Consider the following 15,000-nt stretch of genomic DNA (forward strand, 5'->3'; position numbering starts at 1 on the left):
ATCTCTGTTACGATGACTGTGTCATTGTAGTGCAGGGTAGATCACATCTCTGTTACTATGACTGTGCCATTGTAGTGCAGGGTAGATCACATCTCTGTTACGATGACTGTGTCATTGTAGTGCAGGGTAGATCACATCTCTGTTACTATGACTGTGCCATTGTAGTGCAGGGTAGGTCGTCCTCTTATTGAGACTGTTGCTGTAGTGTAAATGGTTGACCTTGGCACTGTTTCATTCTGAGAGTTCATTCTATTGTTGTTGTTGTTGTTGTTGTTATTGTTGTTGTTGTGTGTCTACGTTCCAGATATGGACTGTGTTGTAACTGTGCGTCTATTGTAGCTGTGTAACTGTTATTCTGTGATGTTGCTGTAACTGTGTTGTTTCTGTAACTGTGCCGTTGCTGTAACTGTGTCGTTGCTGTAACTGTGTCGTTGCTGTAACTGTGCCGTTGCTGTAACTGTGTTGTTGCTGTAACTGTGCCGTTGCTGTAACTGTGTTGTTGCTGTAACTGTGCCGTTGCTGTAACTGTGTTGTTGCTGTAACTGTGCCGTTGCTGTAACTGTGCCGTTGCTGTAACTGTGTCGTTGCTGTAACTGTGCCGTTGCTGAAACTGTGTCGTTGCTGTAACTGTGCCGTTGCTGTAACTGTGCCGTTGCTGTAACTGTGTTGTTGCTGTAACTGTGCCGTTGCTGTAACTGTGCCGTTGCTGTAACTGTGCCGTTGCTGTAACTGTGTTGTTGCTGTAACTGTGCCGTTGCTGTAACTGTGTTGTTGCTGTAACTGTGTCGTTGCTGTAACTGTGTTGTTGCTGTAACTGTGCCGTTGCTGTAATTGTGTTGTTGCTGTAACTGTGTCGTTGCTGTAACTGTGCCGTTGCTGTAACTGTGTCGTTGCTGTAACTGTGCCGTTGCTGAAACTGTGTCGTTGCTGTAACTGTGCCGTTGCTGTAACTGTGCCGTTGCTGTAACTGTGTTGTTGCTGTAACTGTGCCGTTGCTGTAACTGTGCCGTTGCTGTAACTGTGCCGTTGCTGTAACTGTGTTGTTGCTGTAACTGTGCCGTTGCTGTAACTGTGCCGTTGCTGTAACTGTGTTGTTGCTGTAACTGTGCCGTTGCTGTAACTGTGCCGTTGCTGTAACTGTGCCGTTGCTGTAACTGTGTTGTTGCTGTAACTGTGTCGTTGCTGTAACTGTGTTGTTGCTGTAACTGTGCCGTTGCTGTAATTGTGTTGTTGCTGTAACTGTGTCGTTGCTGTAACTGTGTCGTTGCTGTAACTGTGCCGTTGCTGTAACTGTGTTGTTGCTGTAACTGTGCCGTTGCTGTAACTGTGCCGTTGCTGTAACTGTGCCGTTGCTGTAACTGTGTTGTTGCTGTAACTGTGTCGTTGCTGTAACTGTGTTGTTGCTGTAACTGTGCCGTTGCTGTAATTGTGTTGTTGCTGTAACTGTGTCGTTGCTGTAACTGTGCCGTTGCTGTAACTGTGTCGTTGCTGTAACTGTGCCGTTGCTGTAACTGTGCCGTTGCTGTAACTGTGCCGTTGCTGTAACTGTGCCGTTGCTGTAACTGTGTTGTTGCTGTAACTGTGTCGTTGCTGTAACTGTGTCGTTGCTGTAACTGTGTTGTTGCTGTAACTGTGTCGCTGCTGTAACTGTGTCGTTGCTGTAACTGTGTCGTTGCTGTAACTGTGCCGTTGCTGTAACTGTGTCGTTGCTGTAATTGTGTCGTTGCTGTAACTGTGCCGTTGCTGTAACTGTGTTGTTGCTGTAACTGTGTCGTTGCTGTAACTGTGTCGTTGCTGTAACTGTGTTGTTGCTGTAACTGTGTCGCTGCTGTAACTGTGCCGTTGCTGTAACTGTGTCGTTGCTGTAACTGTGCCGTTGCTGTAACTGTGCCGTTGCTGTAACTGTGTCGTTGCTGTAATTGTGTCGTTGCTGTAACTGTGTCGTTGCTATAACTGTGTTGTTGCTGTAACTGTGTTGTTGCTGTAACTGTGTCGTTGCTGTAACTGTGCCGTTGCTGTAACTGTGTTGTTGCTGTAACTGTGTCGCTGCTGTAACTGTGTCGTTGCTGTAACTGTGTCGTTGCTGTAACTGTGCCGTTGCTGTAACTCTGCCGTTGCTGTAACTGTGCCGTTGCTGTAACTGTGTTGTTGCTGTAACTGTGCCGTTGCTGTAACTGTGTTGTTGCTGTAACTGTGCCGTTGCTGTAACTGTGCCGTTGCTGTAACTGTGTTGTTGCTGTAACTGTGCCGTTGCTGTAACTGTGTTGTTGCTGTAACTGTGTCGTTGCTGTAACTGTGCCGTTGCTGTAACTGTGCCGTTGCTGTAACTGTGTCGTTGCTGTAACTGTGTGGTTACGTATCTATGTCTTCCAGACCTGGACTGTGGTCCCCCCCTGCAGGTGAAGCATGCAGAGCTCCAGTTCTCCTCCACGTCTCCAGGCTCCATGGCGCTGTACGTGTGCCACCCAGGATACACCCCCATGCCCAGGGCCACCCAGAGCATCTGTGGGGGGCAGGGCGCCTGGAGCCAACCCCCTGTCTGTCAGGGTCTGTATACAGTAATACACCACATGGCACCAAGTGTGTGTGTGTGTGTGTGTGTGTGTGTGTGTGTGTGTGGTCTAATGGGTTCTTCATAGGTATTTACTGTAACTATTCGGGGGGTTTCTAAACAACACAGTCAGTCAGTTACTTGGTGGTCTCAGCAGAGAGCTGAATGGTAATGGAAGATATTGCATTGGCAGAGAAAGACAGATTTAATTAGGACAGTTTCACTGTCAATCATATTTTAGAAGGAAATCTAAGCTGTGTCCCAAATTACACCCTATTCACTATATTTTATTTTATTAATTTAACCTTTATTTAACTAGGCAAGTCAGTTAAGAACAAATTCTTATTTACAATGACGGCCTACCCCGGCCAAACCTGGACGACGCTGGGCCAATAGTGCACTACTTTACATACATAGATAGATGGAGCCGACAGACATGGCAGCTCTGCTTCTAGCTCCTAAGCAACTTCGCAGTATTTTGTTTTTTTTGGTGTTATTTCTTACATTATTAGCCCGGAAGGTTTTTTGTGTTATTACATACAGCATTACGAACAGGAATACGACTTTCCCGAATTGGATCCTTTGTTCGTACCACCCAGGGCAGTTGAACTTATCCCAGAGGCTGCTCCAAGACGCCGCCGGCGGTGGAGAAGAGGTATTCGGAGTGGACTTCTAGTCCGACTCAGGAGGCGTGCACACCATCCACCGCTTCTGAGTATATTACTCGCTAATGTTCAGTTTCTGGACAATACAGTAGACAAGCTCAGGGCGAGGATCTCCTTCCAGAGAGAAATCAGGGACTGTAACATACTCTGTTTCACGGAATCATGGCTCTCTCGGGATATACCTTCTCCGTCCACTCAGCCAGCTGGGTTCTCAGTTCATTGCGCAGACAGGAATAAAGAACTCTCCAGGAAGAAGAGAGGTGGGGGTGTATGTTTCATGATTTAACTATTCATGGTGTGATTGTGATAACATACAGAAATTCAAGTCCTTTTGTTCACCCAACCTAGAATACCTCACAATCAAATGCCGACCGTATTACCTCGAGAGATTTCTCTTCGGTTATACACTACCAGTCAAAAGTTTGGACATACTTACTCATTCAAGGGTTTTTCTTAATTTTTACATTGTAGAATAATAGTGAAGACATCAAAACTATGAAATAACACATATGGAATCATGTAGTAACCAAAAAAGTGTGAAACAAATCTAAATGTATGTCACGATCGTCTTGACGAGAAGTAGACCAATACGCAGCGTGTTGCACGAACATGGTGATCTTTATTATCTTTAGAGATAACCTATACAATACACAAAACAATAAACGATTCGTGAAGTCCACGGTGACAAATACCGACAAGGAACAAAAACCCACAAACACAAAGTGAAACACAGACAGTTAAATATGGCTCCCAATCAGAGACAACCAGCACACAGCTGACACTCGTTGCCTCTGATTGGGAGTCACTCAGTCAAACATAGAAAATGACGAACTAGAAACACCCAACATAGAAACAGAACACATAGAATGAACACACCCTGGCTCAACATATAGAGTCCCAGAGCCAGGGTGTGACAGTACCCCCCCCTAAAGGCGCGGACTGCGACCGCGCCTAAATACGAGCAAAACAGGGGAGGGCTGGGTGGGCATTCCTCCTCGGCGGCGGCTCCGGCTCCGGGCTTGCCCACCACCCTCCAACAAACCCCCCATAGCGCCCCTGGTCCGGTCTGGCCCCGCTGGCTGGAGCTGGACTGGACGTAGCAGGAGCGGTAGGCTTCAGCTCCTTAGTGGAGCAGTTGAGCGGTACCTGAATTGGCACCGATGACCCAGGCACGGGTTGTGCCGGACTGACGACTCGCACCCCTGGCTTGGTGTGAGTGGCAGGAACGGGCCGGGCCGGGCTGGCGACGCGCACCGTAGACTTGGTGCGTGGAGCAGGGACAGGCCGGGCCGGGCTGGCGACGCACCCCGTAGGCTTGGTGCGTGGAGCAGGGACAGGCCGGGCTGGGCTGGCGACGCACACCGTAGGCTCGGTGCGTGGAGCAGGAACAGGCCGGACTGGGCTGGCGACGCACACCGTAGGCTTGGTGCGTGGAGCAGCAACTGGCCGGACTGGGCTGGCGACGCACACCGTAGGCTTGGTGCGTGGAGCAGGAACAGGCCGGGCTGGGCTGGCGACGCACACTGTAGGCTTAGTGCGTGGAGCAGGAACAGGCCGGACTGGGCTGGCGACGCACACCGTAGGCTTGGTGCGTGGAGCAGGAACGGGCTGGGCTGGCGACGCACACCGTAGGCTTGGTGCGTGGAGCAGGAACAGGCCGGACTGGGCTGGCGACGCACACCGTAGGCTTGGTGCGTGGAGCAGGGACAGGCCGGGCTGGGCTGGCGACGCACACCGTAGGCTTGGTGCGTGGAGCAGGGACAGGCCGGACAGGGCTGGCGACGCACACCGTAGGCTTGGTGCGTGGAGCAGGGACAGGCCGGACTGGGCTGGCGACGCACACCGTAGGCTTGGTGCGTGGAGCAGGGACAGGCCGGGCTGGGCTGGCGACGCACACCGTAGGCTTGGTGCGTGGAGCAGGGACAGGCCGGGCTGGGCTGGCGACGCACACCGTAGGCTTGGTGCGTGGAGCAGGGACAGGCCGGGCTGGGCTGGCGACGCACACCGTAGGCTTGGTGCGTGGAGCAGGAACGGGTTGGACCAGGCTGACGACTCGCACCGTAGGCTTGGTGTGAGGGGCAGGAACATGCCGGGCTGGGCTGGCGGCGTGCACCTTACACTTAGTGCGGGAAACAGGAACGGGCCGGACCGGACTGGTGACGCACACCACTTGCTTGGTGTGAGGAGCGGGACTGGGTTTCGTCATAACCCCCCGCTCCCTCAGCTGCCTACCGAGTTCCTCTCGCCGTGCCTCCTTTCTCACCCTTTCCCTTATCGCCTCCAAATGCTCCATCCTCTGCAACACTACCTCCTGCTCCCTCGTCGTCCCTGCCGTGTGCCCCCCCCTAAAATTTTTTTGGGGTTGCCTCTCGCCTGTCCGACGTTGACCCTGCTGACGCCGCTGCTCCTCTCTCCGTCGCCTCTCCACCGTCTCACTCCATGGCCGGCGATCCATCCCGGCCAGGATTTCCTCCCAGGTCCAGGACCCCTGCCCGTCCAAGATCTGCTCCCACGTCCAGGCTGCCTGCTCCTGGACACGCTGCTTAGTCTTGGTATGGTGGGTTTTTCTGTCACGATCGTCTTGACGAGAAGTAGACCAATACGCAGCGTGTTGCACGAACATGGTGATCTTTATTATCTTTAGAGATAACCTATACAATACACAAAACAATAAACGATTCGTGAAGTCCACGGTGACAAATACCGACAAGGAACAAAAACCCACAAACACAAAGTGAAACACAGACAGTTAAATATGGCTCCCAATCAGAGACAACCAGCACACAGCTGACACTCGTTGCCTCTGATTGGGAGTCACTCAGTCAAACATAGAAAATGACGAACTAGAAACACCCAACATAGAAACAGAACACATAGAATGAACACACCCTGGCTCAACATATAGAGTCCCAGAGCCAGGGTGTGACAATGTATTTGAGATTCTTCAAATAGCCGCCCTTTGCCTTGATGACAGCTTTCACACTCTTGGCATTCTCTCAACCAGCTTCATGAGGTAGTCACCTGGAATGCATTTCAATTAACAGGTGTGCCTTCTTAAAAGTTCATTTGTGGAATTTCTTTCCTTCTTAATGCAGAAGATAGCCCTATTTGGTAGAAGACCAAGTCCATATTATGGCAAGAACAGCTCAAATAAGCAAAGAGAAACGACAGTCCATCATTACTTTAAGACATGAAGGTCAGTCAATACGGAACATTTCAAGAACTTTGAAAGTTTCTTCAAGTGCAGTCGCAAAACCCATCATGCGCTATAATGAAACTGGCTCTCATGAGGACCGCCACAGGAATGGAAGACCCAGAGTTACCTCTGCTGCAGAGGATAAGTTCATTAGAGTTAGCAGCCTCAGAAATTGCAGCCCAAATAAATGCTTCACAGAGTTCAAGTCACAGACACATCTCAACATCAACTGTTCAGAGGGGACTGTGTGAATCAGGCCTTCATGGTCGAATAGCTGCAAAGAAACCACTACTAAAGGACACCAATAATAAGAAGAGACCTGCTTGGGCCAAGAAACACGAGCAATGGACATTAGACCAGTGGAAATTTGTCCTTTGGTCTGGAGTCCAAATTTGAGATTTTTGGTTCCAACCGCCGTGTCTGTGTGAGAAGCGGTGTGGGTGAACGGATGATCTCCGCATGTATATTTCCGACCGTAAAGCATGGAGGAGGAGGTGTTATAGTGTGGGGGTGCTTTGCTGGTGACACTGCCTGTGATTTATTTAGAATTCAAGGCACACTTAACCAGCATGGCTACCACAGCATTCTGCAGTGAAATGCCATCCCATCTGGTTTGCGCTTAGTGGGACTATCATTTGTTTTTCAACAGGACAATGACCCAACACACCTCCAGGCTGTGTAAGGGCTATTTTACTAAGTAGGAGAGTGATGGAGTGCTGCATCAGATGACCTGGCCTCCACAATCCCAAGACCTCAACCCAATTGAGATGGTTTGGGATGAGTCGGACGGCGGAGTGAAGGGAAAGTAGCCAACAAGTGCTCAGCATATGTGGGAACTCCTTCAAGACTGATGGAAAAGCATTCCAGGTGAAGCTGGTTGAGAGAATGCCAAGAGTGTGAAAGCTGTCATCAAGGTAAAGGGTGGCTATTTGAAGAATCTCAAATCTCAAATATATTTTTTGATTTGTTTAACACTTTTTTTGGTTACTACATGATTCCATATGTGTTATTTCATAGTCTACAATGTAGAAAATAGTAAAAATAAAGAAAAGCCCTTGAATGAGTAGGTGTGTCCAAACTTTTGACTGGTACTGTAGTCACAGCGGTGTATATTCCCCCTCAAGGAACTACGCTGGACTTTATTTTATGCTGAGGCCGCATTTATTGTAGCTGGGGATTTTAACAAAGCAAATTTGAGGAAAACGCTACCGATGTTCAATCAACACATTTACTGTAGTACTCGCTTAGGAAAAACATTAGATCACTGCTACTCGCCTTTTCGAGATGCCTACAAGGCCCTCCCCTGCCATCTCTTCAGCAAATCAGATCACGACTCCATTTTGCTCCTCCCTTCCTATAGGCAGAAACTCAAACAGGAAGTACCCATGCTAAGGTCTATTCAACACTGGTCTGACCAATCGGAATCCATGCTTCAAAATTGTTTTGATCATGCGGACTCTGAGTCACCTTGCCATTTAACCATGGCAAGGTGACTGGGAATATGGTTGAATACAAACAGTGTAGTTATTCCCTCCATAAGGAAATCAAACAGGCAAAACATCAGTACAGAGACAAAGTGGAGTCGCAATTCAACGGCTCAGACACGAGACGTATGTGGCAGGGTCTACAGACAATCACGGATTACAAAGGGAAAACCAGCCACGTCGCAGACACCGACGTCTTGGTTCCTGACAAGCTAAACACCTTCTTCGCCCGCTTTGAGGATAACACAGTGCCACCAACGCGGCCCGCTCCCGAGGACTGTGGGCTCTTGTTCTCCGTGGCCAACGTGAGTAAGACATTTAAGCGTGTTAACCCTCGCAACGCTGCTGGCCCAGACGGCATTCCTAGCCGCGTCCTCAGAGAATGCGCAGACCAGCTGGCTGGAGTGTTTACGGACATATTTAATCTCTCCCTATCCCAGTCTGCTGTCCCCACTTGCTTCAAGATGTCCACCATTGTTCCTGTACTCAAGAAAGCAAAGGTAACTGAACTAAATGACTATCGCCCCGTAGCACTCACTTCTGTCATCATGAAGTGCTTTGAGAGGCTAGTTAAGGATCATATCACCTCTACCTTACCTGACCATGACCACTTCAATTTGCTTACTGCCCCAATAGATCCACAGACGATGCCATCGCACTGCACACTGCCCTATCCCATCTGGACAAGGTGAATACCTACGTCAGAATGCTGTTCATTGACTATATTTCAGCCTTCAACACCATAGTACCCTCCAAGCTCATCATTAAGCTAGGGGCCCTGGATCTGAACCCCGCCCTGTGCAACTGGGTCATGGACTTCCTGACGGGCCGCCCCCAGGTAGTGAAGGTAGGAAACAACACCTCCACTTTGCTGATCCTCAACACTGGGGCCCCACAAGGGTGCGTGCTCAGCCCCCTCCTGTACTCCCTGTTCACCCATGACTGCGTGGCCAAGCACGCCTCCAACTCAATCATCAAGTTTGCAGACGACACAACAGTAGTAGGCCTGATTACCAACAATGACGAGACAGCCTACAGGGAGGAGGTGAGGGCTCTGGGAGTGTGGTGCCAGGAAAATAACCTCTCCCTCAACGTCAACAAAACGAAGGTGCTGATCGTGGTCTTCAGGAAACAGCAGAGGGAGCACGCCCCTATCCACATCGACGGGACCGCAGTGGAGAAGGTGGAAAGCTTCAAGTTCCTTGGCGTACACATCACTGACAATCTGAAATGGTCCACCCACACAGACAGTGTGGTGAAGAAGGCGCAACACCACATTTGGCTTGGCCCCTAAGACACTCAGAACCTTTTACAGATGAACAATTGAGAGCAATCTGTCGGGCTGTATCAACACCTGGTACGGCAACTGCACCGCTCGCAACCGCAGGGCTCTCCAGAGGGTGGTGCGGTCTGCCCAACGCATCACCGGGGGCACACTGCCTGCCCTCCAGGACACCTACAGCACCCACCCGATGTCACAGGAAGGCCAAAAAGATCACCAAGGACATCAACCACCCGAGCCACAGCCTGTTCACCCCGTTATCATCCAGAACGCAAGATCAGTACAGGTTATAATGTTAAACAGCCATCACTAGCCGGCTACAACCTGGTTACTCAACCCTGCACCTTTAGAGGCTGCTGCCCTATATACATTGACATGGAATCACTGGTCACTTTAATAATGTTTACATACTGCTTTACTCATCTCATATGTATATACTCTATTCTACTGTATTTTAGTATTTTAGTCAATGCCACTCCGACATTGCTCGTCCTAATATTTATATATTTCTTAATTCCATTCTTTTACTTTTAGATTTGTGTGTATTGTTGTGAATTGTTAGATACTACTGCGCTGTTGGAGCTAGAAACACAAGCATTTCGTTACATCCGCGATAACATCTGGTAAATATGTATATGTGACCAATAAAATGTGATTTGATTTAGTAAAGTCCTACGGGCCCTGGTCAAAAGTAGTGCACTAAATAGGGAATAGGGTGTAATTTGCGACTCGTCTCTAAATCTCACACTGGCCTGTTTGGTTTAGTGTACTCAAATGTTTGTTTGTTTATGTAGAGATCAGTGAGTGTTTGTCCCAGCCCTGTCTGAACGGAGGGACATGTAGGGACAGGGTGGCAGCCTGCCTGTGTGAGTGTGATGAAGGCTTCAGATATATTGTCATCAGATTACAGATACATTTTTTTTTTTAACTGGATGATTACTTCTTGGATTACTTTAAATTAAAAAAGTATGTTTGGGCAAATATACACATTTCTGTTTTCTCAACAACGTTCAATTCAGCATTGAAAAAAGGTGCAAGTTGAAGTTTGTTCCACCTGAGGCGAGTCTGACCACAAGTCAGAGACCACTACGAAGACACACCAAATGATGACCACCAATCAGAGACTACTATGATGACACACCAAATGATGACCACCAGTCAGAGACCACTATGATGACACACCAAATGATGACCACCAATCAGAGACCACTATGATGACACACCAAATGATGACCACCAGTCAGAGACCACTATGATGACACACCAAATGATGACCACCAGTCAGAGACCACTATGATGACACACCAAATGATGACCACCAATCAGAGACCTCTATGATGACACACCAAATGATGACCACCAATCAGAGACCTCTATGATGACACACCAAATGATGACCACCAGTCAGAGACCACTATGATGACACACCAAATGATGACCACCAATCAGAGACCACTATGATGACACACCTAATGATGACCACCAATCAAATACCTCTATGATGACACACCAAATGATGACCACCAGTCAGAGACCACTATGATGACACACCAAATGATGACCACCAATCAGAGACCACTATGATGACACACCAAATGATGACCACCAATCAGAGACCACTATAATGACACACCTAATGATGACCACCAATCAGAGACCACTATGATGACACACCAAATGATGACCACCAATCAGAGACCACTATGATGACACACCAAATGATGACCACCAATCAGAGACCACTATGATGACACACCTAATGATGACCACCAATCAGAGACTACTATGATGACACACCAAATGATGACCACCAATCAGAGACCACTATGATGACACACCAAATGATGACCACCAATCAGAGACCACTATGATGACACACCAAATGATGACCACCAATCAGAGACCACTATGATGACACACCTAATGATGACCACCAATCAGAGACCTCTATGATGACACACCAAATGATGACCACCAATCAGAGACCTCTATGATGACACACCAAATGATGACCACCAGTCAGAGACCACTATGATGACACACCAAATGATGACCACCAATCAGAGACCACTATGATGACACACCAAATGATGACCACCAATCAGAGACCACTATAATGACACACCTAATGATGACCACCAATCAGAGACCACTATGATGACACACCAAATGATGACCACCAATCAGAGACCACTATGATGACACACCAAATGATGACCACCAATCAGAGACCACTATGATGACACACCTAATGATGACCACCAATCAGAGACTACTATGATGACACACCAAATGATGACCACCAATCAGAGACCACTATGATGACACACCAAATGATGACCACCAATCAGAGACCACTATGATGACACACCAAATGATGACCACCAATCAGAGACCACTATGATGACACACCTAATGATGACCACCAATCAGAGACCTCTATGATGACACACCAAATGATGACCACCAATCAGAGACCTCTATGATGACACACCAAATGTGTTTGATGGATCCTTTTTGTCCTCTTCTAATGCCTCTTAAGGGGAAAGTAATCCAAAAGTAACTGAAAGTAATCAGATTACGTTACTGAGTTTGGATAATCCAAAAGTTACGTTACTGATTACAATTTTGGACATGTAACTTATTACATTTAGAAAGTAACCTACCCAACCCTGTGTGTGTGTCTGTGCATGATTGTGTGTATGTTTATAAGTGTGTGTGTGTGTGTGTGTGTGTGTTTTCATGTCCTCTCAGATGTGGATGAGTGTCTGTCGGAGCCCTGTAAACACGGCGGAACATGTGAGGATCAGCCTGGATCCTACTCCTGCCACTGCCAACAGGGCTTCATGGGACAAGACTGTGAGATTGGTACGGAACTCACTCTCTCTGGGGCCATGTGCATCGAATGTCTCAGAGTGGCAGCGCTGATCCAGGATCAGGTCTCCCCTGTCCATGTATCTTTTATTCATTATGATCTAAAAGTCAACACTGATCCAAAATCAGCACCTCCTATCGAGACGTTTGATACATACGTTCCCTGCTCTCACGTTTCTCAACTAATGGAGAAATAACCCTTAGTCTTGGGCTGGGTAGGAGCCTAGCGGTTAAAAGGTTGGGCCAGTAACTGAAAGGTCGCTGGTTCAAATCCCCAGGCTGACTAGGTGAAATCTGTTGATGTGCCCTTGAGCAAGGCACTTAACCCTTAATTGCTCAGGATAAGAGCGTCTGCTAAATGACTAAAATGTGTATCATTTTAAGGAGTTTTTTTATACTTAGGTACACTATAGGCCCACATAATCTCAGCTGTATTTCCAGTTGTATCCCTCCAGTGACTGAGTGTTGTCTCTCCAGAGAAGGACAGGTGTGAGTCCAACCCCTGTCTGAACGGCGGTGTGTGTCGAGGCTACAGGAAGAACCACCTGTGTGTCTGTAAAGAAGGGTTCTTTGGGGACCACTGCCAGTCACGTGAGTAGAGCTACACCGGTGGCGTCTGAAATGGCACCCTATTCCCTGTACAGTGCACTACTGTTGACCAGGGCCTATGTAGGGAATAGGGTGCCATTTCAGTGGAGGCTGGTGAGGGGAGGACGGCTCATAATCCCGTGTAGCTCAGTTGGTAGGGCATGGCGCTTGCAACGCCAGGGTTGTGGGTTCGATTCCCCAGGTGGGGGGTCAGTATGAAAAAAAATGAAAAAAAAGTATGCACTGGATAAGATGGTCTGTTAAATGACTCAAATGTAAAATGTGAAATGGAACAGAGAGAATGGAACGGCATCAAAACAGCTGGAAACCATGGAAACCACGTGTTTGATGTATTCGATACCATTCCACCGATTCTACTCCAGACATTACCACGAGCCCGTCCTCCCCAAATGAAGGCGCCACCAACCTCCTGTGGTGCCATTTGGGGACGCAGTCTCTTGTAACAGAACATCACATCATGGTGATGGCTGGTCTCTGTCTCCCCCTAGTGGAGAATCCCTGTGTACTGCAGCCGTGTGGGAACAGAGGCCTCTGCCATAGCAACAGGAGAGGGAACTACTGCTGTGCATGCAGAGTGGGACACACAGGCAAGGACTGTGAGAGAGGTGAGAGTCAATCGCGTTCAGCTATCTTATCTACTATCAATTATCTTATTGGTGTTTGATTCAAGAAACCCGTAAAATTCAATAGAAAATCAATAAATTAATTAATCAATTAATCAATTTACCAAGTCTATTCTTTGTGGTAGAAATAACCAATTCTACGTTACCACTGTTCCCAGACCTGTTGCCTCCCTCTGGTCTGCGTGTCCTACTGGTGGAGGAGGATGAGGTGGTGCTGCGCTGGGACCTGCCGGACCCCTCCTCTCAGAGCCTGGTCAGTTTAATTCATACGTTACTTATTTAACCCATTGAGGTCAGAATACCTCTTTCACCAGGGAGACCAGAGCGCTATACTACAAAGCTAGATCAATGAGTTAGACAGATTACTTTTGATAAGCAATTCATTACACCGTGCCCATTTCAAGCTTATTTTAAAGAATATATATATATATATGTTGTTTTAGAATATTCAGACAAGGTCAGCTGGCTAACTCATTTTATCCTAACGTGTGGTACAGGCTCTAGTCAAAAGTAGTGCACTATATAGGGAATAGGGTGCCATTTGGGACACATCATGAAACCTTTAACCTTGAATACCTATTCATGGGTTGCACCTCCATCACTCGGTTGCGTCGTTGCCATTGTTACTGTATCAACATTCTACAGATGCCGCAGCATGTCTTCCTGAACGGGGGGGCTGACTGTTTCTTCACAATTACACTACCTGGGAACGCACTGACGTGGCTAAAGTCGACAAATAATTAGCAGAAAACAACTTTGCCGTCATTGTGATGTCGTCAAGTTTACTTTAGAGAGATTGCAATGTTGCCATGAGCTAGCAAAGTTTTTTTTCAGAAATAGCTAGCAATGCTAACGTTAGCTAGCTAAAATATCAGTGCTCTCCCCTCAATCTTAGATACAGTTGAAGTCGGAAGTTTACATACACTTAGGTTGGAGTCATTAAAACTCGTTTTTCAACCACTCCACAAATTTCTTGTTAACAAACTATAGTTTTGGCAAGTTGGTTAGGACATCTACTTTGTGCATGACACAAGTAATTTTTCCAACAATTGTTTATCAAACAGATTATTTCACTTATAATTCACTGTATCACAAGTCCAGTGGGTCAGAAGTTTACATACACTAAGTTGACTGTGCCTTTAAACAGCTTAGAAAATTCCAGAAAATGATGTAATGGCTTTAGAAGCTTCTGATAGGCTAATTGACATCATTTGAGTCAATTGGAGGTGTACCTGTGGATGTATTTCAAGGCCTACCTTCAAACTCAGTGTCTCTTTGCTTGACATCATGGGAAAATCAAAAGAAATCAGCCAATAAAATAATTGTAGACCTCCATAAGTCTGGTTCATCCTTGGGAGCAATTTCCAAACGCCTGAAGGTACCACGTTCATCTGTACAAACAATAGTACGCAAGTATAAACACCATGGGACCACGCAGCCGTCATACCGCTCAGGAAGGAGACGTGTTCTGTCTCCTAGAGATGAACGTAATTTCGTGCGAAAAGTGCAAATCAATCCCAGAACAACAGCAAAGGACCTTGTGAAGATGCTGGAGGAAACAGGTACAAAAGTATCTATTTCCACAGTAAAACGAGTCCTATATCGACATAACCTGAAAGGCCGCTCAGCAAGGAAGAAGCCACTGCTCCAAAACCGCCATAAAAAAGCCAGACTATGATTTACAACTGCACATGGGGACAAAGATCATACTTTTTG

General features: G+C 47.5%; 1 protein-coding gene across 1 annotated transcript in view; it reads left to right on the forward strand.

The window, feature by feature from the left end:
• Positions 1-15,000, forward strand: part of sned1 (sushi, nidogen and EGF-like domains 1) — a gene marked incomplete at its 5' end in the record, with an annotated part of 43,533 nt that overhangs the window by 14,040 nt on the left and 14,493 nt on the right. The window contains 5 exons of the mRNA XM_084163918.1: positions 2,374-2,547; positions 11,933-12,046; positions 12,530-12,643; positions 13,150-13,266; positions 13,443-13,537. Coding sequence (XP_084020044.1) covers positions 2,374-2,547; positions 11,933-12,046; positions 12,530-12,643; positions 13,150-13,266; positions 13,443-13,537 — 614 coding nt within the window. The remainder of the gene's footprint in view (positions 1-2,373; positions 2,548-11,932; positions 12,047-12,529; positions 12,644-13,149; positions 13,267-13,442; positions 13,538-15,000) is intronic.

The sequence above is a fragment of the Coregonus lavaretus genome, assembly GCF_964263955.1.
Source record: "Coregonus lavaretus genome assembly, chromosome: 6".
Taxonomy (NCBI): domain Eukaryota; kingdom Metazoa; phylum Chordata; class Actinopteri; order Salmoniformes; family Salmonidae; genus Coregonus; species Coregonus lavaretus.